The 23,830-nt window shown below is 62.7% G+C and overlaps 1 protein-coding gene across 9 annotated transcripts in view; it reads right to left on the bottom strand.

Annotated features, from left to right (window-relative positions):
- MAD1L1 (mitotic arrest deficient 1 like 1) overlaps nucleotides 1-23,830 on the bottom strand; it is a 145,283-nt gene that overhangs the window by 35,587 nt on the left and 85,866 nt on the right. For 8 of the 9 annotated variants that reach the window (XM_036311949.1, XM_036311952.1, XM_036311946.1 and 5 more), the window contains 3 exons: nucleotides 15,636-15,776; nucleotides 5,603-5,659; nucleotides 1,080-1,168 (listed from right to left, as the gene is read on the bottom strand). In XM_036311949.1, coding sequence (XP_036167842.1) covers nucleotides 1,080-1,168; nucleotides 5,603-5,659; nucleotides 15,636-15,776 — 287 coding nt within the window. The remainder of the gene's footprint in view (nucleotides 1-1,079; nucleotides 1,169-5,602; nucleotides 5,660-15,635; nucleotides 15,777-23,830) is intronic. The other variant, XM_036311948.1, reaches the window with a different exon arrangement.

Consider the following 23,830-nt stretch of genomic DNA (forward strand, 5'->3'; position numbering starts at 1 on the left):
AGACATGGAGACATGAACGGGGCGGAGGGGTGAACCCTGGCCAGGGAGGAGGGGCCCCTGCACGCCCTGCCTGGCCCGGGGTCCTGTCCCTCTGCTGAGGCTCCTCCCAGAGCCTGTCCTCAGCCTGCTGCCAGGGCTCAGGGGAACCCCAAACGGGGCGGCGGGCATGCAGTCAGACCCACTCCAGCCCCCCAAGGGCAGCTCCTCCTGGCGGAGCGTGTCCAGACGGTGGCCTGATTTCTGTTAAGGAGCCAGTCGCTTCCCACAGCTGATTCCCCTCCTAGTGCGTCAAGATGTTGATGATAAAGCCTTTATCTTAGATTTTACAAAATAAGCAAAAATGACTAAGTCCAAAGCGTGCCAGCCCACACATGCTGGACGCAGGCCTAACCGTGCTCAGGCCCATGCAGATGCGACTGTCTGAGAGTGGGCAGCGGTGGTGGCATGGGCCCAGGCTCCCAGGCGGCTCTTGGGAGGAGGCACCATCCCTGCCAACTGGGGCTGGGGACTGAACCTGAAGCTGAGGCCGTGCCTGTGACAGGTAAGCGGACCTATGACCCTTTGGGATGAGCGCTGGCGCTCTAACCATTGAGCACTGGCCAGGGCTGTGCTTACTCTTCACCCTGCACCCAGAGAGTCTGGGGGACAGTGTCCACTTGCCCATCGTCCACTGGGGACCCAAGCAGCCGGGAACAGGCGGTCAGCACGGCCTCCGGAGGACCTTCCTAAGGACGAGCTGCGGGTCTAGGTGGGGAAGGGGCTGGGAAAGGACTGTGGCGCCTCCTCCCGACAGCGCGGGCGCCGGGGGGGGGGGGGCCAGGGAAGCGGACAGTGTCCATGGCCACGTACAGGGGAGCCGCCTCGCAGGAGGAAGCGTCCGGGCGGTTGCTGCTCTGCGAGCAACTGTCCCTGGAACCGAGAGCGCACACCTGCCACCCTGGAGCCCCGGGGACACCGAGACGCCGGCCAGCGCCAGCCTGCAGAAGGACGGGAAAGGCCCGCCGTGGACCGTCTGTGCAGAGGAGCTGAGCGTAGGGCAGGGGCTGGAGAAGACAGTGTCCCTGGCAGGTGGGATGTACCTGAGCTCGCTCGCCTCCTCCCGGGACAGCAGGACGCTCTGCTCGGCGGGGCCCGCCTGGGCCTGCAGCACCTTCAGCTCCATCTCCAGCTGCGGGAAACAGCACAGGGTCAGCCGGGAGTGCGGGAGTCCCTCCAGACAGGCTCTGCACACGTTTACCTCCCAGCCACCCACCGAAGCAGCTCCGTAAACATGTCGCATGTACCAGGAGGAAGCCCAGGAGGGTGTGCAGAGGCTGCTGGGAGCTGAGCATGAGGACGGTTCGGCGGGCGACTGGGTGAGCAGCTGGGTCATGGGAATGGGGCAGGGGTGCCCTCAGCCAGGCCCGCTGGAGCAGAGCCCCTGGCCGTGTGCGCTGGCTCACGTGCTGTCAGCCAGCGCAGGGTGACAGGAAGAAATACGCACTAACCCTGCAGCCTGCAACCACCCGTTCACACTTCATGAGAAAAATCCGCATGGAATTGCTTTAAAAACAACACAGGACTAACTGATTGCATCTTCTGAGAGAGCCCGCTAAACGCCCGTAGCTGGGAGCCCTGTCCCAGGACCATCCTCCTCCCAGTGAAAGGACGGTGCCCGCCGGGCACAAGGCGGCCGGGACGGGAGCGGTCGGGCCCTGGGCCTGCTGCTGGCAGAGCCCTCTTCCTTCCGAGTCACATCTCCAGGAGAGAGGGCCGGCCCGCACATGTCCCATCCCCAAAGCGAATGCACAGATTGGCATTCCTTCTTGGCGCCTCTCCTAAGTGAAGAGCACAATTACCCGCAGCGCCTGCTCCAGGCGAACCGAGTGCCAGGGGAGCGGCTGCTGCTTAGACCACTGCCCGGGAGCTGCCGGCAGCTGCACGACACGGGAGGGAGGGCCTCCCGGGCCCCCAGGAGCGCCAGATGAGCGAGCCCTCAGCACCCGAAGGTCCTGGGCCAGCGGCTCATCCTCAGCCGCTGAGGCCCCTGCTCCTGCTCTGCAGGGAGACACTGGTCACGGCGCTGAGGGGCACAGCGCCCGTCACAGCCCAGCCCTCGGCAGCTGGGAGCGTCCTCCTGCCTGTGAAGGGGGCGTCCTCCTGCCTGTGAAGGGGGCACCCACCTGCTTCCCACAGGAGCGGAGGGTTAACCCAGTGCTCCAGGCGCCTCCAAGAGGCGCTGCCTGGGGGGCGGGCGGGCACAGCTCTGTGAAAGCCATGAGAGGGGAGGCCCAAGAGCTGAGCACTAACGGTCTCCCTGGCCACAGGGCTTGCCCGGGGTCTTGGGGTGAGGTTTGGTGGGTGAGGCCGGTGGGGCCTGTGCTGCGGCGGCAGTGGCGGATCTGAAAGTTCCTGCTACAGAAACGGCCTCCCCCAGGTTCCTCGGCCGAGGGGCCTCTGCTGGGTCTCAGGGAAACACAGCCCCATGTGTCTGGGCACAGCGGGCACAGAGAAGCCCAGTCACAGATGGGCAGGAGACGTGGTGCCGCAGCAGCCGGGTCCCCTCGCAGGGAACGAGCACGGGGCAGACCAGGCTTTCGAGTATCAAGGGGGTTCCACGCCCCACAGCCGCCGTGAGGCAGGGGCCTGGACAGGATGTCCGGGCTGGTGAGGACTCGGACCTGATCCTGAAGTGGCAGCGTGGCTCCCGGCACAGGGAGCCTGGGACTGAGCGCTGAGGCCGGGAGTGTGAACGGGAGAAGTGCCAGCACTGAGAACGGCCACGACCAGGGCGGCTGCGGGTCCCCGGCTGGAACTCCTCCCATCAACGTGGAGGTGAGCCCGCCAACCTGCACGTGGTGCTGTCCCAGAGGCGACATTTGGGACAGCGGGTGAGGTTTGGCGGGTGAGGCTGCTGGGACCTTCACTTTCCGAGTCTGAGTGCCAACTTCTTGGCGCCCTGCGGGGCCAAGGGCGGGTGTGGAGCCACAGCCAGGGAAAGGCAGCGCAGCCCCCGGCACAGCGACGCACCAGCCTGGGCCTGACAAGGAACGTGCGAGGGACGTGACCGAGGCCAGGGAAGGACTCGCCGCCTGGGTCTCGGAGGGAGGGACTCACCCGCCGCCCCGCCCCGCCCCCGGGCTGACCCCGCAGGGCTCCCCTGGCGGCCAGGAGCAGGCCCACGGGACCACTGAGGAAAACGGGGCTCAAGGAAGAGGACGGCTTCCTTGCAGGCGCCGTGAGGGGTCAGGGCGTCTTAAATCAGAAAACGAGTGGCTACTCTCCTCCCTGAGGCACACTCAGCCTCAGAGGACGTTTGTACTTGACTTCTCCAGCTGCGGCCAGGGCTCGCTGGAGGGGCGAGGGGGACACACAGGTTGGGGCAGCGCTCCTCAGAGAGGAGGTGGGTGCGCTGCGCTGACGAATGGCAGCCACACTGCGCGCCTGTCACAGTGGTGAGCTGAGGCGTCGAGGTTTCTCCTCCCCTCCTCTCCAGAAACCAGCAGGTGAGGGAGGGGCTGCGGCTGGGAGAGGCCCCAGGAGGGGCTGTGCCCAGCGACTGGGCAGAGGCCTGCAGCCTGCAGCGGTGGCCACCCTGAGCCCTGCTGTCCTGGGACTAGACCCGCCGCAGCAGGGAGGCTGCCACTGGAATGGGGGGCCAGCCCCAGAGCCAGGCCGGTGGCTCTCGGCTCCTCCCACACAGGTCACAGTGGAGAAGAAACTGCCCCTAAGCCAGGGGGAGGCATGGCCCTGGGGTGCTGCTCCCTGCAGAGCCGACAGCTCTGTCACCCCAGACCCCACCCTGTCCGCCTGGCCTGGCCTTTAGCTCCACGAAGCCCGGATGGATGAGGGCGGTGCAGGGAGCAGAGGCCCCGGACCCCGAGCGCGAGTGCCGCCTGCACACGCGGGGGACAGCGCTTCTCCTCTTCCCTTTACCCGGGAAGGAGAAGAGGCGTGAACAGCGTGAACCAGGCTGCAGACGAGGCCACCAGAGGCTGAGCTTACCCCTGAGGGACAGCTGCGCCCAGACCTAAGGCAGCGCGAGGGAGCCAACACGGGGCACCCGCCGTGCCCTCCTGCCCTCTCTGCAGGCTCCACAGGAACAGGCCCGTCTCACCTGAAGCTGCGTGGAGCACCCAGCAGGCGGGGGTGCCAGGCCCACAGTGGCACTCACCTAGGCCACCCTCAGAGTCCCCGGGAGACAGGGCCCTGCCAGCGCCCATAGGCATTCTCATTTGTCTGGAGGGCCCAGGCATCATGTTTAGTCCCGGGGGCTTGACCAGGGACAGAGACTGTGTGGTCAAAGTGAGACCCACACAGGCCGCATGCAGCTGTCCTGCAGCCCCTCGTCCCGGGGCCGATGGCATGGCCCCTGCAGCCCGGGCCAGAGCACTGCTTTCGGGCCCCCGACTCCGCCACTCGCCCAGGCCCATGTCGGTGCCGGAGTTGCCTGATGGGGCTCAGCCTCAGGCTCTGCCTCCTCGGCCGTGAGGCTCCAAGGACACGAGGACACGAGGACACGGATGCTCCGCTGGCCTTGACTCCGGCTGCAGCCTGGCGCCCCATGTCCAAAGCATCTCAGACCCAATGTTTCCCTCCAAACTTGCCCTCCCCAAGCTTCCCTGACCCCTGACTCTGATGTCACCCCTGACCCCAGGCCCTCTACCTTCAGTGTGAGCACTCCCCAGCACTGCCCGGCCACCCCTCATCTTCCCCTGCCAGGCCCTGCACACAGCCAACCTTGGGCTCCAGGGCTGTGCCAGCCTGCAGTCCCATCTCCTCCTCCAGGGCCCCCTCACGGTGGCCGATTCCAGGCCCTCCCATCAGCCCTACCCTGCAGTGGGGGTGACAGCGGTGGCAACAGCAAGGACACGACGGATATGCAAATTCAAGGACATGTCACTTCAACAGAGGGCACCTGCTCAAGGTCAGGGAGCTGACGGAAGGAGGTGAAGATGCAGGAGCAGAGCTCTGGCCCATGACGTGGTCCCAGGCCGCCCGGTGCCAGCAGCAGCCTCGCCCTCACTCAGCCAGCTGGCCTGGGGCAGAGCAGCCCACACACGCCCTGTCCCGAGACCAGGCCGAGGGCCGGGCAGCAGCAAGGGACTCGCAGCCTGCACAGGACAGACACGCTCCTGCAGCAAAGCCCCCACCTGCCTCCCCGGGCTGGGGAGACACCTGCCTCGCCTGCACACCTGTGCCCCCACTGGGCTCTTGGGGAGGCGGGGCCAATGTCCTCTGGGCAGAGACCCGCCAACAGAAGCAGCCTGTCCGGCAGGGAACCCACAGGCTGCAGGGAGGTCCTGGCTCAGCCTGGACAGCGTGGGCGGTGCCCGGGGCTGAAGGCACAGGCCCTGGGGCAGGGCATGACCTTGGCAGGAGGCAGTCCCTGCCCCCAGTCCTCACACTGAGGCAGCTAGTCTGTCTCTGGGAGCCAGGACTCGGCTTCTAAACCTCGTGCCCTCTGCTCCCACCGCATTTCTGATGACAAGAAGGGATGTGGCGGCCAGGCCCACGCGGGCCTGCAGGCCACGTCATGAGGGGATGAGAACGCCCTGGGCCGGGTCAAGGCACCACCCTGCCTCCCTCTGGCAGAGACCCGCAGGGCGTGGCCTGGACTCACCATGTCCGCTCTCTGTTTCTGGCTACCCAGCTCCTCCAGCGCTTGTGACAGCTGAGCCTTCAAGACAAGACAGAAAGCGCGGTTAGTGGGCCTCCCATCTCTGCCACCCCACGCAGACGAGCCAGGGAAAAGCTGGCGCCTGGGGCGGGAGGAGAACCGAGGGCAGCTGGGAGTCTGTGCTGGAGCGGCTGCAAGGCATCATGGGGAGACAAGATGGGTCGTGTCCTGGGGGCAGGAGAGCATTCGCCTCTTTGGTTCCGGAGGAGGAGGGGCCAACATCCAGGAAAGCCCTGATGCCCCGCCCACTGCCACCAGCAGGACTTGGGGACCAGGCGAAGGACCCCCGACCCCGGTGCACAGACATGGAAAGCTCCCTCCCTCGGCCCCCAGACGCTCAGAGGCCATGCTGGGCACTCAGGGGCTGACTGGCCGGGCTCAGCGCACCCCTCAGCAGCAGGGGTTACACTGGGACCACAGCCGCAGCAGCAGCTGGGACCGGGGAGGACGCAGCAGGTGTGCGTGCACGAGCCTGCGGGCGTGCGGTGTGCCCTGACGTCTGAGGGCCTCACTGGACACCCGGGACTGAGGCCCATGTCTGCATCCTCACATGTGACCTCAAAGGACTGGACGGGGCTCGGCAGGGTGGGGGGCAGGAGTTGTAGCTGTCACCGCCCACACCCCCCAGCGCGGACTCGGATGGCCGCCCGCGGACGAGAATAGAAAAATCAATGAACGGAGCTGGTTTTCAAAAAGAAACACAACTGACCAGCCGTGACCTACCCTCAGATGAGCTGAGGAAAAGGAGGCAGACGCAGATAAATAAAATGAGGAGCGAAAGAGGAGAAACAGACACCATGAACAGTCACACCAACGACCAGAGCCCTGGAGGAACCGGGCAAACTCCCAGAAGCACAGCCTGCCCAGGTGGCTGCGACGACATGGGAATCTGAACGGATGACCGCTAGCGAGGAGGCTGAATCAGAAAGAAAAACCCTCCCCACCAAGCAAGGCCAGGACCAGGCGGCTTCTCTGGTGAGTCCTACCAAACCTTCACAGGACCTGACAGCGATCCTTAAACTCGTCCAGAACCAAACGAGGGGACACGTCCCCATCCACCGTGCGAGGCAGCACTCCCAGACAGCCAAGGCAGACAAGGACGCCCCAAGAAAGGAAAACCACAGGCCTAAGCCCCTGGTAAACATCGATGCGAAATTCTCAACAAACATTAGCAAACGGACCCAGCGATAAGGGCGCAGACACCACAGCGGGCGGGGTTATTCCGGGGATGGTTCATGCCCACGAATCAACCCGTGACTCACCACATGAACGCACGCAGGATAAAGCAGCATGAGTGTGTCGACAGACGCAGAAAGCACTTGACAAAATTCAACGTTCGTTCATGATGAAGAATTAACCAGGTGCCAGAGGAACAGACGCCCACGTGGTGAAGACCACACACGACCAGCCCACTGCTAACGCCACACGCCGAGGTGAGAACTGCAGGTTTCCTCTACATCAGGGACAAGACAAGGAGGCCACCCTCCCCCTGCTATTCACCACGGGCACGGACGTCCGGCCACGGTACTCGCGTTGAGAAGAAAGAAAGGCCTCCACATGGGAAAGGAAAGAGGAAAACTACCTGCTTCGTGGAAAACAAGACTCCACCAGAAAACTGTAACAACTAGGAAGTGAATTCAGTGAAGTTGCAGAATATTAACATAATATACAAAATAAGTTGCATTTCTGTACACTAACAACACACTATCTAAAAATAAATAAGCCAATCCCATTCACAATAGCATCAAAAACAGTAAAAACTCAGAAACACATTTAACCAAGGAGGCAGACCTGCCCAGTGAAAACAGTAAGACACTGATGATACTAGTGAAACTGAAGAATACGGAAAGATAGTCCATGTTCATGGAAGAAGTGTTAATGTTAAAATGTCCGTACTGAGCTACAGATTCAATGAAATTGCTATCAAAGCTCCATTGGCGCCCAGGCCGGTTTGGTTCAGTGGATAGAGCATCGCCCCCAGACGGAAGGGTGAGGGGGGCACGAACCTCGGTTGGAAGCTCAAACTCCAATTGATGTGTCTCTCTCTGTCTCTCCCCCTCCCTTCCACTCTCTCTCTAAATATATATATATATATATATATATATATATATATATATATATATACATACATACATACACACACTAGAGGCCTGGTGCATGAATTCGTGCATGGGTGGGGTCTGGCTGGCCCGCCTCCATAGGGGCCGATGGGATGGGCTGGTTGAGAAGAGGGGACGTGGGAGGTTGGCTGGCCAGCCACACCCCTGATCAGGGTGGGGGAGCTGACTGGGGGGCCGATCAGGGGCAGGGCCGGCCAGGGGGGAGGGGCCCCGGGCAGTTGGTGGGCCAGCCCCCACCCCCTGGTTTAACTTGGGTCAAACTTGGGTTGAGGGGATAATTTGCGTATTATCCTTTTATTATATAGGATATGTGTGTGTGTGTACATACATACATGTATATATGTATGTACACACACACACTACACTGAGTGGCCAGATTATTATGACCACCTGATGTTTGTAGGCGAATTAGCTATAATTTTGCGCTGAAGTTGCTAGAGGGCCAGACCATTATAAATAGGGAAGCAGGTTGTTTACCACGATAGAAGTGATTTTTTTCTGAAGATATGGGTAAACAACGCGATTTAACAGCCTTTGAATGTGGGATGATTGTTGGCGCTCGGAGCCACGGAGTGAGTATCAGCAAAACAGCCAAAGGCCTCTTCCAACACCTTTGCTGTCTGCAGTTCCCAAGATAAAATGTCTCCAATTCGCACAGGAACACAAGGATTGGACAGTCAAGCATTGGGAAAAAGTCATGTGATCTGATGAATCATGTTTCCAGTTGTATCATGCAGATGGCAGGGTGAGAATTGGGCGGAAACAGCATGAAAGCTTGCACCCCACATGCATGAGTACAACGCTTCAAGCTGGTGGGGGCAGTGTTATGGTTTGGGGCATGTTTCCCTGGCATGATTTGGGCCCTTTAATTCGTGTGGAACAACCTCTGAATAGCACAACATACCTAAGTATCATTGCTGATCAAGTTCATCTATCATGTTGATGGCGTATCCCAATGGAGACGGCTTCTTCCAACAAGACAATGCGCCATGCCACGGTGCTCGTATTGTGCAGGAGTGGTTTCAAGAACATGAGGGAGACTTTACCTTGCTTAGGTGGCCCCCACAATCACCAGATCTCAGTCCAATTGAGCATTTGTGGGACAAAGTTAAAAGAGCCATCGGGCAGCTGGTTCCATAACCATCAAATCTCACAGAACTGGACAGTGCTATTCATCAGGCATGGTGTCAGATTCCTCACATCACCTTTCAACATCTCATGGAGTCAATGCCAAGAAGAATCGTTGCAGTATTGAAGGCAAAAGGTGGCCCAACGAAGTACTGATGGGGTGGTCATAATAATCTGGCCACTCAGTGTGTGTGTGTATCTACACTAATAAAAGAGAAACATGCAAATTGGTGTCACTCCGCTATGCCCACCAGCCAATCAGAGTGATTATGCAAATTAACACAAACAAAGATGGCGGTTATTTTGCATATGCAGGCGTGGAGCGAAGACCGAAGGCTCCAGCTGGAGTGAAGACCGAAGACTGAAGAGGCTTGGCTTCTCCACTGCGGCCGGACCAAAGGCGTGGGTGCTGGGTGCAAGAGGAAAACCAGTGCCAGCAGCCAGGGGAAGGAAGGCCTATTGTGCGAATCTTCGTGCAACGGGCTTCTAGTGTGTGTGTGTGTGTGTGTGTGTGTGTGTGTATTAAATGGCCTGGCCGGTGTAGTTCAGTGGTTGAGCATTGACCTATGAACCAGGAGGTCACAGTTCAATTCCCGGTCAGGGCATATGCCCAGGTTGTGGGTTTGATCCCCAGTTGAGGGCGTGCAGGAGGCAGCCAGCCAATCAATGATTCTCTCATCATTGATGTTTCTCTCTCTCTCTCTCTCTCCCTCTCCCTCTCCCTTCCCTTCTGAAATTAATAAAATTATATTTTAAAAATTAAGTTAAATTAAATAAATTAATGGAAGAATGTCCTCGGGTGAGGGTTAACAAAAGAAATAAACAAACACAAACAAAACAAAACTCTAATGGCAATTTTGACAGAAATAGAAAAAAAAAAATTCTTAAATTCTTATAGAACCACAAAAGACCCCTAAGAGTCAAAGCAATCCTGAGAAAGAAGAACAAAGCTGGAGGCATCACACTTCCTAACTTCAAGTTCTTTGCAAAGCTATAATCGTCAAAACAGTGTGATGCTGGCATAAAACAGACACACTGGTCAAGCGGACAAGAGACAAGCAATGACCCCCCCACACAGTCCACCCTTGGCAAGGAGCCAAAGACACGCCCGGGAAGGACGTCTCCCAGTCAGCGGTGCCGACTGTACAAACATCGACCCGAGTGAAGACAGAAACCATAGGCTCTTAGGAGAAACGCGGGACAAAGCCCCTGACGTGCATCTTGTCACAGACTCTCGGACATGACACCAAACACACAGGCGACAAAAGCAAAAATAAACAAGTGGGACCACATGCAACTGCAACGCTCCTGCACAGCCGAGGAGCCACCGCAGAGCGAAAGGCCGGGGGGAGTCGCCGCACACCGTCTCCTCGATGGGTCATGCCCTGTGGCTATAAAGGAGCTCCGACAGCTCAGCAGAACAGATGCCCAACGTCCCAAAGAACACACGCGGCCCCTGGGGCCTGGGAGGCGCTCAGCACCGCCAGTCACGGGGAGACCTGAAGTACAGCCCCCGCGCGACGCTGTCAGGAAGGCCACCGAGGAGAAGGCCGCCGGCCACAGGTGCTGGCGCCGCGGGGGCGCTGCAGGAGGAACGTAAACGGAGCAGCCACGACGGGAACTAAAATTAGAACGAGAGCCATATGGCCCATGATCCCTCTCTGGGAATATGTCCAAAGGAAATAAAACCTGCATCTCGAAGAAAGAGCCGCGCCCCTGCTCCCTGCAGCCTGACTCCCAGGAGCCAGGACGTGGAAGCGCCCGCCCTGTCCACAGGCCGGAAGCAGCGTGACACCTGCAAGGGAAGTCGCCTGAGCCTTGGAGAAGAAGCAGATGCTGCCACTGGCGACAACACGGCTGGACCGGGAGGACGTGATGCTCAGGAAACAGCCGACCCAGAAAGAAACCCACTCAGGACATCACTGCTTGTGAGCCTGGACAGCCCAGACGCCGAGCAGCATGGTGTGCAGATGTGAGTGCGGAGCGAGAGGGGGTGGGCAGGCGCACACTCCCGGGTGGGGGTGGGGGTGAGAAGGCCGCCCGGGCCCTCAGGTGCAGCATGACAATGACAGTTCATCGCAGGAACGTATCTGGAAATCTGGCAAGAAAGTAGCTCTTCAAGGTCCCCGTAAAGAGACAGGAACCAGGCGGGAGGTGGCTGTGAATTGGCCGGCGCGGTTCCCGTCTCGCTGTGTGTGCACCTGTGCCCGTGTAGCACCCCGGGACAGCCTCCATGCCCATGGTCCCACAAGTCACTCATGCCCGTGGAGCTGGTGCCTGGTCTCTGCCAGCGTCACCACCCCGCCTGCGGGAGCACCGTGCGCCCTTCTGGGAAGCCGGGAGAACTGAACAAGGAGCGCGTGAGGACCTGGTTGCCGACGGCTCACCCCCGGAGGCCACTGCCAATCCCTCCCTCAGCCTCGCTCTGCCCAGGTCCTGGAGTGGCTGTGTTGCTGGGTGCTGAGCATGGCCACCCGCCTGGGGCACAGAGAGCCCGCCCCCGTCACACAGTGTGCCCGCACATGCTGGGGCCCGGGCCACTCCCTTCCTGTTCGCCCCGTTGGCATGCAGCTCCATTTTAACTGACGGGACTTCCACTTTGCCCCATTGGTGCCCTCCCAGGAGAGCCACCCGAGAGGGAACACCTGCAGGAGTGGCCAGGAAAAGGGCTCTGGCCCTGGTGGACGCCCAGGTGGGAGAGCGGAGGCCTCTGGGAGGGAGACGCTGCTGTCACGCTCGCCGGGCGGGGGGACGTGGGCGACGATGCGCCCACTTTTCTCTAAGCTCCTTCCGATCGCTGCCGCCTGAAACCGGGCTCCCCCGACCTCCCCGCAGCCGCGGCGCCGTCATCTGTTTTAATTAAATAAATTGGAAAAACAAGCCAGGCTGGGAAGTGACTCAGGCGGCGTGCGCGGCATGGTGATGGCGCCGTCAGCACAGGAGGCCTGGGCGCCTGCGGCCGCCAGGCAGCACTTTATTAAACGGAATAAATAAACCCGGGCAAGCGGCACCGGCTTCAGCGGGCCACTGGGATCGCCCTGCTCCGCCACTTCGCTTTACTCAAATGTTTCTGCCGAATCAAACCTGTTCCCATTGGAACTGACTGATTAGGCCGACCCAGCAGTTCAGCACCTGGAGGCCCCTGCTCTTTGTAGAGCAGTGGTTCTCAGCCTCGGCAGCACATTAGAATCACCTGGGAATCTTTTTAAAATCCTGATTTCTGGGCCTCATCCTCCGGAAATTCTGTGTCTTTGTTACTCATGTTGTGGCCTCGCCCCATAAGAAAGAAACAGAATTTCCGGAGGATGAGGCCCAGAAATCAGGATTTTAAAAAGATTCCCAGGTGATTTTGATGTGCAGCCAAGGCTGAGAACCACTGTTGTAGAGGCTCTGCAAAGACCTCCCTCAGCCCGGCTCTGCCCTCCCGGGGCCACATGTGGCTCCTGCGGTCCGAGGGGCGGGTTGTGCAACAGCCACGAGGGAGGCCGGGCCTGGCCATCCTGCGCCTCACCCAGCAGCAGGTCCCCTAAACACGGGGACAGGGACAGGCTGTGCCCTCGACAGCCTGCGCCAAGCCCAGCCCCCCGTTTTGTCAGTGAGTCTGACTGGCCCACAGCCGGCTCCCAGATGCAGCTGAGAGCTGAGTGGCCCGGCCCGAGCCTGTGGAGCCGCCCGGCCCACAGTACAGTGGGGCCTTGACTTACGAGTGTCCCGACTAAGGAGTTTTTTTGAGATACCAGCTGTCTCTCGGCCTATTTTTTGCATTGAGTTGACAGAGTAATTTGAGTTAACAAGCTCCTTAACGAGCTCGGTCTCTGAACGAAGTAAACTCGTAAGTCAAGGCCCCACGGCATTCCCTGTCTGGCCCCTCATGGGGGAAGCTGCTGGCTCTGCGTGAGAACAGGAACCTAGGCCTGAGGGACGGTGGGAGAGGTCATGGGGGAGAGAGGGGCAGAGAAACGCGGTGAGAGAGAAGAGAGAAAGGGCCAAAGCTACAGACAGGCAGACATGAACAGAGAACAGAGAGGAAACGAGGAGGGAGGGGAAGAAGACCACTAGGGAAGGAGAAAAGAAAAGGCGGAGGTGGGAGAGCGAGAGAAAAGCTGGAGTCCCCACCTCCACTAGCACAACTGGAGTTCCCACGGGGCCAGCGACAATCCCGCCCTCGGAGGCCCTGGGCCCTGCCTTTCGGACAACGACATGCCAGGCGTGGGAGGGAGCCGTGGCGGCAGGTCTCCCTGCAGGCCCCCGCGCGAGTGCACAGATGTTCGCATGCGGGCACGAGTGACGGATGAGCTGGCTGGAAGGCACTATGGCACCACTAGCAAATGAGTCTGTGCAGTTACATGACTTTACTTGTCAATACCCGATGCTCAGCTAATGGGCTGCTTGCAGCGCTGAGAGCACTCAGCTCTCCGGGTGGGGGCCGGGCTCAGAGGCGGGCATGCAGCTCTGCCTACTGACTAGGAAGAGGACAGGCCCTCCTGGGGCCTGGAGGGCACCCACCCAGGGCTGCAGGGGCTGCAGTCCAGCGTGTGGCTGAGCAACCTGGGGGTGAGGACAAAGCCGGGGCACCTCCCAGCCTGTTCCTTCCTCGGGGCTGCAGTACTGGGCGACCCATGTAAGGGTCCATCTGCCCCAGGAGCTGCAGGCCCTCCAGGGCGCTCTGCCCACTAAGGGGCCCCGGGGAGCAGGAAGGCAGAGCCCAGCCTGGTGATGGGGGCGGCGCCCAGGGCCTGGGGGGAAGGGTCAGGGTGGCCGCTGGAGCATGGCCGCCCCGTGGACACTGGTGTTCCAGGTACAGCCTGCGCCCGCCGAGCTGGAGGCCTGGCCTCAGTCCCCTCCACTGCAAAGAGACAGCCGCCCCGCCCGGGGCAGAGGCTCAAGGCCGAGGGTCAGCCCCTGTGGGCCGAGGGTCAGTGGGGCCTCCCTCGGCGTCTGCGTGCAGGGAGGGGCTGGCCCTGGCCTGGAGGCTGCATGCTGCAGGGCCGTGTGAGGCCGCCCCGGTGCTCAGGCCGCTGGATGCACAGGGATGAGGGAGCACTTCCCGTGCCCCTTCTCCTCGAGAGGAGACTGCCCTGTTCTGGCTGCCACCGGCCGGGTCCTCTGACTCGACTTGAACCTGGCCAGCAGCCCTGACAGCAGCGCCCCCTGTGGTGGCAGCCAGCACGGCCTGGACTGGAGGCCTGACTGGGGGCCTGGGTGTTGCAGGAGAAGGGGACCCTGAGGACCCGGCAGGGGGTATCACCACCCAGCCTACCAGACCCCCATCCCAGACCCGCCCGGCCCCCCAGATGCACCAGGTGGCCCCCCACCCCCTGCAGCTTCTCCCCAGGGGAGCAGGCAGATCAGCCACCGCCCACAGGGGCCGTGCAGGTCCCACTGGTCCTCGCTGGCTGGAGAGGAAAGCAGGTCCTGGCACGCGCAGGAGGAAGAGCCCCGTCCTGTCCTGTCCGGCCCCTTCCTTTCTGGGCGCTCCCTGGGTACACCCCGTCCCACCCTGGCCGAGAGCAGGGTGGGCGGCTCTGTCTTCTGCCTCCTGGTGGGGGCCTGGAGGTGTGCAGCTGTCAGCAGGAGTGGTCTGCCGCCACTACCTCTGTTCCCTCAGGGGTGCAGCAGCCATTTGCAACACCTGGAGGCGGTCAGCCTCTCCTCACAGTGGGATGACCCGCCAAAGGCCAGGAGACCGTGCCCACTGGCCCAGCCCAGGAGTGCCCGGCTCCCACCGCGTGCCCTGGGCCTCCCAGACGGCAGCTCAGGCCTGGGGGTCGCTGTGGAAGGGGGCTGTATGGAGAAGGACCCAATGGCCAGAAATACAGCACCCTGCCCCGCAGGGCCCAGAGGCCCAGAGCCATGGCCCTCGCTGCCTGGGCCGTGAGCGCCCTTGCTGGGCGGGCGCCGACCAGCATCCAGAGCGCGGAGGCTGTTCTGGGGTGACCCTGCCTCAGGGAGGGAGGGCTCTAGGGAGCAGGAGCTGCGGGCCGGGATCTCCATCACAACAAAGACCGGGGGCAGTGGGCCTGGGCGGAGGGGAGGAGCCAGCGAAGGGCGGGCCTGCCTGGGGAGGCCCATCAGCACGTGCCCAGGAGGAAGGGGGAGTGACAGGCCCGGTGTGGATGGCGTGTGCACTCCTGTGGCCGTGGCCGAGCAGGGCGGAACACGGCAGGCGTAGTGGTGGAGCCAGCGAGCCTGGGACCCTCCCCGGGTTCTCCCTCCAGGAGGTGGAGGGAAGGCTGGGTGACCGATGCTGACCATGGCAGTCGGGGACTTTCTCTGCTGACCTGGGCCTGTCCAGGCAAACCAGGCTGAGTGTCCCCGTGAGGTGGGACTGGAGAAGTGGAGACAGCGGAGAGGTGGCCCAACGCCAGCTGCCTCAGACCCCCAAGGGGAGGGCTAGGCCCCAGCTGACAGCCTCAGGCTGTGGCAGGCGTGAGCCGGGCGGGGGGAGGGGGAGGAACCACACTGGGCAGTGAGCTCCGAGGACACTGCCAGCCCTCGTCACCCGACATACAAAACAGTGAGCACAGGGCGCTGGCGGTGCAGGCGGTCAGCCTCGTGATGAACGGGCAGACAGGGAGCCCTCCGCGTGGAAACGCCAGAGCCCGCCCTGCGCACCTCCCGTCAGCGCGTGTGGAGGCTGTGCGCTAGGAGGAGGGTCTGCTGGGCTGTCCCGCCCAGCCCTCCCGGGCCTCCTCCCAGGCACAGGGCCAGAGAGGCCGCACACTCACCTCCATCTCCGAGCTGTGGGCGTGCACTTTCTGCACCATGTCCTCGGCCTCGCGCATCCGTCGGGTCAGCTGGGGCGAGTACTCGGCCGGGGTCAGCTCGCTGTCGTAGGACCCCAGGATGGCGCGCATGCCGTCCCGCTCCTGTGGACACACGGCAGGGGTCAGGCCCAGGGGGCAGGGGCTGGGACGTGACGTGGAGGGACAGTGTGATGGGCAAGGAGGAGGATGCACCCAGGATCAGGTGGGCCCCACAGGCTCCTCAGAGTCCACGTCGACACAGCAGCTCTGGCTCACGCAGGCCCGACGGAGCCCATCCCGGCCACGACGGGCCCTGCTGCTCAGAAGGTGGGCCCACCCCGGCCAGTGCCCAGGGAGCCTGGGCTGTGTGGTCTGCTGCTCGCTCTGACCACCTGGCCATGGGCTGCAGTGGTCAGAGACCCACAGCAGAAGGTCTCTATTGGTCACAGCCAGGGCCCGGCCTAGTGTGACTTCTGCATCCCTCAATGAGGCCCAGGAAATCACCCATGGGGCCAGGCTAGCAAATGGTTTGTGTCCTTTGCCTCCTGTGACCCCTGACCTTTGGCCCAGTAACAGCCAGATTCCCAAGAGGGAGAGAGCCCCGTCAGCAGGGAAGCAGCAGGCACCCAGGTGGACCGAGAACCCGACAGCACTCCCACCTGCCCACCGCGCTCAGAGGGTCCCAGACCCCGCGGGAACGGCTGGCCCGGCCTCAGCAGCTTCTCATGCGCCTCAGGCCTCACGCACAGGCCCCGATGGCCACACCCGAGGCTGCAGGAGTGACCCTGCACCAGCCCCGCCCAGGCCAGCACAGCCGGGGAGGAGACCCGCAGGCCCGCGCTCATTCTGCCTCAGCTCCTGATCCACGAGGTGATCGGCAGGTCTCCACGCACAGCTGGAGATCAATGCCACCCCAGGGAGGCCCACACCACGGCCACAGAGCCGTCTCCTCCACGTGGGCAGGCAACCCTCTCTGCATCCACGCGCATCCCCCTCCGCAGGCTGAGTCTGGAGGTGGGGGGACAGCTGCTGGGAAGGCTGGCCCCGCCCCTCCTCCCATCCCGTGCCCCAGGGCAGGAGGCAGGGACGGCCGGCACCAGCCCTAGCTCACAGGCAAAGGCACAGACCTGGGGCGAGGTTCCGCGCCACCCCCAGACATGGGGCAGGACCCCCCTCCCCTCTCCCCTGTCCAGCCACCCAGCCGCCTCAGGTGTGAGTGGAAGCAGGTGCGGCCACAGAGCCCTGCGTGCGCCCAGAGCCGTCCCGTCTCCCGCTGTCGGCCCCGTGCCTGCGTTCTCCCCATGGCCTCTGACTCAGCCGCCACCCAGCATGGACTTCATAATTAGTTGATGACAAGAAATCCAATAAGTGAGAAATTAAAGTTACAAATCCAACTGGAACTGGTCACATATCCGTGGAAAATTTGTTTCCACAGGAAGGTTTATTGAGTGTCATAATTTTATTGAAATCCTCTATCTTCCCACTGACTTTTATGGCTCTGAGCTGGTTACCGAGCCGCACGCCAGGGCCGGGGAGGGGTTTCCTTCATAAACACGCCGTAATCGCGCTGTTATTGACCATAAATCCCACCCGCGCCTGCTCTCCGGTTCCAGCGCAGCCTCGCCGTGGCCAGCAGAGAGGAAACTGTAAAATGGGAAGTTGTTGTACCTTTTAGAGAAATTGTTTGGTCACTGAACTGTGCTGGTTTGATTGGATAACGACTTTTTAATGACTGATTCCACTTGTGGGGCGTTTGCTTCGTTTCCACTCGAGCAAGTGTGGCGACTGACGGCTGCGCAGCCGGCGCCCGGGCTGCCGGGGAAGCGAGGACACGCGCCCCAGAAGCCCAAACAGGATGCGTTTCCCGGTGCCGAGCAGGCCTGCTTGGAAGCAGTCACGTTTGCCCGCCACGTAAATAATGCAACTCAGAGCATGGAAGAGCATTACACACAGGACATGAACTAGGACTTGGGGGGAGGGTGGCAGAGGAGGGTGCCCGGACCACTCGCCCCCCTTCCACGAGGGGGTCTGCACAAGCTGTGGGCCGGCGCCCAGCGCACCCGGCACTTCTGGTCTCCAAAAAGGGGTCTTGAGCCAGTGCCCGACTTGGGGATGAGGGTGGGCCACTTCCTGGAGTCAGCGGCTGAGTCCAGCCTTGAGCACCCCTGGCCTGGCTGACAAAGCCTTGGGACGGACAGCCCCAGGCCTCGCCCGGGCAGTCTTCCTGCCCACCTCCCTGTCTGCCTGCAGTTCTGAGCTGACAAATGCGACAGGTCAGTACCAGGACCCGGTGAGGCCTGCAAGCTCGGAGCACGCCCAGTAGGAACCCAGACCCGAGGGCGGCAGAAATGGAAGGTCTTGGCGAATCAATGCTTCCTGCGGGCACTGGGGGAGGGAAGAGCCTGGGCAGCTGGCAGGTGTGGGGGAGCACCCAGCAGAGTGGGTGGGCATCACGAGCAGGTCCAGGCCAGTTTTCTGGGGAAGAAACTGGGCTCACAGGTGCCAAGTCCAGGACGACAGGCACTGGCCGGCCAATGACCAGCTACCATCCCCCGGTGAATGTAACCGGCCGAGCCCTGCAGCCGAGGCCCAGCCTGGGCAGCCCAAGCACGGACGCAGGGGCAGGCGGTGACTGTCCCCAAACACGCGAGGCTAGCGACACACGACGGGGCAGGCCATGCCACCAGCTGCCGGGGCCAGGGACCGGTGGGCCGGGAGTCGTGGCAGGAGAAGGTGGTGACAAACCAGGCTCCCGTGATGACCCAGGAGGCCCCGTCCTGGACAACAGCAGAGGCCACCCACCTCCCATCTGCCCCTCAAGATACTGAGCCCGCCCTCACCTCACCTCTACTGGCCCCGCTTCTGGGAACTTCTCCCCCAGCCCCGCGCACTTTGGGCATCGTCCGTCTTTCCTCTACAACCTCAGCCCGGGAGGGAGGCCTCTGACCGGCTCCCCCATGCCCCCGCCTGGTGCTGCCCAGTGCACGAGACGCAGGGAGGGAGGGTTTCTCCCGTGTCGGGGCAGAGGCTGGCTCGGGAGAGGGAGGGAGTTTCTGCTCTCGGTCTCACGTCAGCCCTCCTGCAGGCAGAGAGATGGCTCATGTGACTTGAACCTGGGTCTGAGCATGGAGACCCAGTGCTGGGCTCGCAGTGGGCGGGGGAGTGCAGGCCTCCCCTCTGAGCGCTGGAGAGGGTGCCAGGGAAGGCTGGGCGCGGAGGGTGCCAGGGGCTTCGGGAAGCCTCGAGCTGGGCTTCCCCGCTGGCCCGGGTGGGGAAAGGCCCAATGAGCGGGAGGGCGGGGCTGGCACCGGTCCCTCACAGGAGAGCCATGGGCTGACTGACCTTCAGCAGCTGGTCCTCCGGGAGGGGACTGTGCTGAGCGTTGACGTGCTGCCCCAAACAGGTGGGGGAGTCCCACCCGCGGGGGAGACACACACACACCTGGGCACCGCTGCACCCGCGGCGAGGGGCTCCCTGGCAGTGGTGCTTCGTGCGCCTGGACAGTGGGGAACCAGCCTCTGCCGGCCTCCTGCTGGCATTTGGGACACGCCCGAGGGCAGCCCCATCTCCAGCCTCAGGCCTCGGCGTGGGAGGGGCAGGAGGGGAGCGGGGGACCCTGAGGACAAGGCCAGGAGCCACAGCGCCCAGGGCCGCAGGGAGGCCGCTGCCTCAAGGAGGCGTGGAGCCCACCAGGAGAGCTCGGGACAAGAGCTCAGCCCGAGGGAGGCCAGCGCCCCCACAGGAGGTGAATGAGAAGAGGAGCTCCTGGAGGCCAGCGGGCACAGGTGGGCACAAGTGCCCGGCCAGCTCCCAAGTAAGAACAGGCTGGGCGCAAACCCTGGCTTCACACTGACGCGCTGTGACCTCAGGAGAAGCGATCGGCCCCTCTGAGCCTGAGTGCTCGCCTGGGGGGAGGGGAGCGCAGACCCCCTCAGGGTCGCACGGTCACACAGGAGGCAGCACGGCCAATGCTGTCCCCTGGTCCTTCCCACTGCATCGCTCTTCTAACTGGACAATGGCCAGGACGGGCAGCAGGAGGACAGGGAAAGGCCAGCCGCTCCGCTCCACTGCCCAGCACCCCCACTTCAGCAGGCCCCTCAGTAATTCATAACCCACTTCTCCGGGAAAGAAACAGAGACGGAGGGCTCACCAAGGTCCCAGAGCCACGAGTGTCCCAGCCTGCCTGGTGCCCACCCGTGTGCTGGCAGCACAGCGAGTGCCGAGCCCCGCGGCTCCCATCCCCACCTGTGTGCACTCTCCTGCCGCCCCTCCCGGCTCCACCGCCACGGCCACGGCCTGGTTCACTCTCCTGCCGCCCACGGGAGCCTGAGCTGGTCCGGAAGGAGTCCCCAGGGGCCACTTCCCACATTCTCGGCAGCTCCTCCTTCTGCCCCAGACCCGGCTCCACAGGTCCACTACCTCCACTCCGCTCAGTCACTCCACACCTTTTTTTATTTTTACTTTTTAAATGTTTTCACTGATTTCAGAGAGAGAAGGGAGAGGAGGCGGCGCTGGGCTAGCTCTCTGAGGACCTGGCGCTGCGCTCCCGGGACACAGCACCTCCCGGTGTTAAACTCCAAAGGCGGCTGGGGAAGGGGCTTGAAGTCGGGGCCCCTCTACAGCTGTCAGCACCTACACGCAGCTGAGCAGGAAACACCCAGCCCGCAGGCCCCGTGCTCCATACACGGACCCAGGCCCTCGGCCAGACGGGCTGGGCCAGGAGACCGAGCTGCACCTGGGGCCCAGGCTGCGGGTCACGGGAGGGAGGAGAGGAGGGCGGGTGCGGGGCCTGGAAGGGGCGCCCGGAGCTTCTGAGCAGGCAGAGATGCGGGGGGGACCCGGGACCGAGCTGACAGTGAGATGCGGGAGCCAGGAGGACGGGCAGGAAGGAACCCCGCTCCCGGCCCGGAGGCCAGCGTGAGCACTGGGAAGTCCCCCTCACAAGCCCAGGAGGGAGGGGTCACGGGGTGATGGGGGCCCCCACCCTCCACAGCCCCACATGCAGGAAAGCTGAGACGGCAGTTCAAAGCCAGGCTGTCAGAGTCATCAAAACTCACTACTGCAGCTGACTGGTTAAAAGGCCTGCTCAATGAAACCTTAAAAAATAAAATAAAATAAAAGGCCCGCTCAGTAGATGGCGCGTGACCCAGGAGACCCTTCAGCAGAATGCAATTCTATTAACTGCCGCCCAGGAGCGTGAAGGCAGCGTCACCAAGTGCATTTCCCGCTTGGCTTCCCGCCGAGATAAGGCTGCAGCCAGCCTGGGGCTGACACCACCTGCTCAGGCGGGACCATCAGAGGCGGGGCCAGCGGTCACCCACAGGCAGCCTCCCCTCCGTGCCGACCAAACGCCCCAATCACCCAGCCCTGCCCTCCCAGAGCCCACGGGGACAGTTTTCTGTTGACTTTTGGAGAGTGGGAGGGATGGAGGGAGAGGGAGAGAGAGAGAGGCACATAGATTGGTGGCCTTCTGCTTGCACCCTGACCCAGGCCAAGGTCAAACTGGCAACCCAGGTACATGCCCTTGACCAGAAATTGAACCCACGACCCTCCAGTGCACAGGCCGATGCTCTAACCACTCAACTTCCTGATGAGCAAGAGAAGCGGGGGGGAGAGAGAGAGAAAGAGAAACGTTGATCGGTTGCCTCCCATATGCACCCCAACCAGGGATTGAACTTACAACCTGGGTATGTGCCCTGACTGGGAACTGAACCACCATCTTTTGGTGGACAGGACGACGCTCCAAACACCCAGCCAGGGCCAGTGACGGAGTTTCCCACCAACTACCCTCCCAGGTGAGTGCAGAGGAGGCCCCGGGGCCCCAGGTCATGCCACACCGCAAGGGCTCTGCTCCCAGCGGCTTCCTTGGGGCCTCAGCCCCTCTGCCCTCCATGGCCGCGCTGTGCCTGGTCCCCGGCTCAGACCGCATCCCTGCCTGTCCCCCAGACCACCCTGCCTGCTCTCCGCGCTGTGCCTGGTCCTGGCTCAGATCGCATCCCTGCCTGTCCCCCAGACCACCCTGCCTGCCCTGCTGTATTTCACTCCCCGTCTTTCCGTCAGCTCCTTACAGAGACCTGGTGGCCCGTCCACCTTTCACTGAGCTCATTTCTGCTGGGCTCCCAGGCCCAGAGCAGCCCTGTGAGGGCACAGGCCATGACCTGCAGGCTGCTGTCCGAGCTGGCGGTCCTCCCTGCAGGGCCGCAGGCAGGCAGGCAGCCCTAGCACCTGCCCTGCGCCCACACGGGCACCTGGTGCGGAGACCCGCGGCCCCACTGTGAGTCACTGAGGCCCGGGCGGCCTGGCTTCCTGTGTCACCCCCGCCACCCACCTACACGCAGCCGGAGGGTGGGGGCGGCTCTGCGTCTCCCCAGCAGCCGTGTTCTCGCACTCCCACCTCCTGCTAGCGCCACAACACCTCCTGTGGAGGAGTGGGAATCAACTGAGATTTCCTGAAGCAATTTCCCTTCGCTTCCACGCGGCGCGTTACAGATCCGTCTCATTTACGGAGGCCGTAATGCATCCCCAGCATCCACTCCCCACAGCAGGCCCCCACCCGCCGACAGCGTGGGTGCCGCGGGGAGCGGGCGCTCGGCCTGATGTCAAGCAGGGAAGGGGCTGGGCCCCACCCCCAGCCTCGCAGGCCTCGCCCCCCCGCCCCATCAACACGGTCCTACAGACAGGACGCTGCAGCCGAGGGAAGAGGAGACGCCTGCCTCTCCCCAGGGACGACGGACCGCAGCAGCCGGTCCCAATGCAACGGCTTTGCGGGAGGAAGATCTCCAAATCCTCCCGGGGAATTTACTGAAAACCTGCGTGAGAGGATGCAGTTCAACCGTGTGGCTCGAGGGCCCACCGTCAATGACTAAGCCTCCCTCGGCCTCAGCTTCCTCAGCCGTGGGAGGGGGGCAGCTCTCGCCCCAGGTGCCTGTCAACTGTGCAGAAACTGAGGGTCACTGGTGCCTCCTCCCCCCTCAGCCTCGGGGTCACTAGGATTAGCCCCACCTTCTGGGAATGGCCTCACTTATTAAAACCAAACACCCGTGATTGCAACTGAACCCCCTCGGGGACCTGTGGCTGCCTTGGGCTTTCCCAGGCTGCGGGGGGGGGGGGGGGGGGGGGGGGGGACAGGAGCCTCGCGGGGCCCCAGGGCGGGGCCTGCTGGGGGGAAGGGTCCCAACACACTGCTCCCCTCTCTGGCCATTACCACAGCTTCACATTCACTCGCGGTTCTCTGCCTGCTCCACGAAGGGCAAGGCCAGCTCCGCAGGCCGGTGAGATATATCCCTTCACCGCTCCACGCCTCTTCCTTGTCAGACACCAAGCACCTGGCCAGGGAAGACGTTAGAACGTATTTGCTATCACAGCCCTGGCAGGAAAGACTGTGTGCCTTGGCCCGTCCAGGCCCCTCGGGCAGAGGGCATGGGATCCGGAACAGAGGGCTCCCTCTGCGTCCGCCTCGCACCGCAGGGCCCGCGCACCAGCCCCGAGGGCACTGGGAGGCGGCAAGGCCTCTCTCGCGTCCTGGCTTCTCCAGGCCCTTCCCAGCCTGCAGGGTGGGGCAGGGGACTGCAGCTGCGCCCCCTTTGCCCACGGCCCCCTGACTGCTGAAGTAACAGACTCCCGCCTGGAGCCTCAACCTCGGCCCTCTGCTGCCACTAAGGATGAGGGGCGGGTCTAGAGCGCAGGCGTCTACTGCCAAGGACGCCCGCCCTGACTGCTGCACACCCGCCTGCTCCTTCACAGCAGCCGCCTGAGACCTGAACGAGGGCCGCTCACTCGTGTCCCCCACTCAGGGCCCCACGCCTGTGGGAGCAGGACTGGGCTTAGTGCCTCCCTGAGGAGGAGGGGGAGGAAGAGGAGAAGGTGCTGGTAACTGGGAGGGCTCCATGCGGGGCACCTGCCACCAGGGGTACAGGTGGGCTCCGTGTGGGACACCTGCCACCAGGGGGCACAGGTGGGCTCCGTGTGGGACACCTGCCACCAGGGCACAGGTGGTGGGCTCCGTGTGGAACACCTGCCACCAGGGGCACAGGTGGGCTCCGTGTGGGACACCTGCCACCAGGGGCACAGGTGGGCTCTGTGTGGGACACCTGCCACCAGGGGCACAGGTGGGCTCCGTGTGGGGCACCTGCCACCAGGGGCACAGGTGGGCCCCGTGTGGGGCACCTGCCACCAGG

Source organism: Myotis myotis, unplaced genomic scaffold, assembly GCF_014108235.1.
Source record: "Myotis myotis isolate mMyoMyo1 unplaced genomic scaffold, mMyoMyo1.p scaffold_m19_p_6, whole genome shotgun sequence".
Taxonomy (NCBI): Eukaryota; Metazoa; Chordata; class Mammalia; order Chiroptera; family Vespertilionidae; genus Myotis; species Myotis myotis.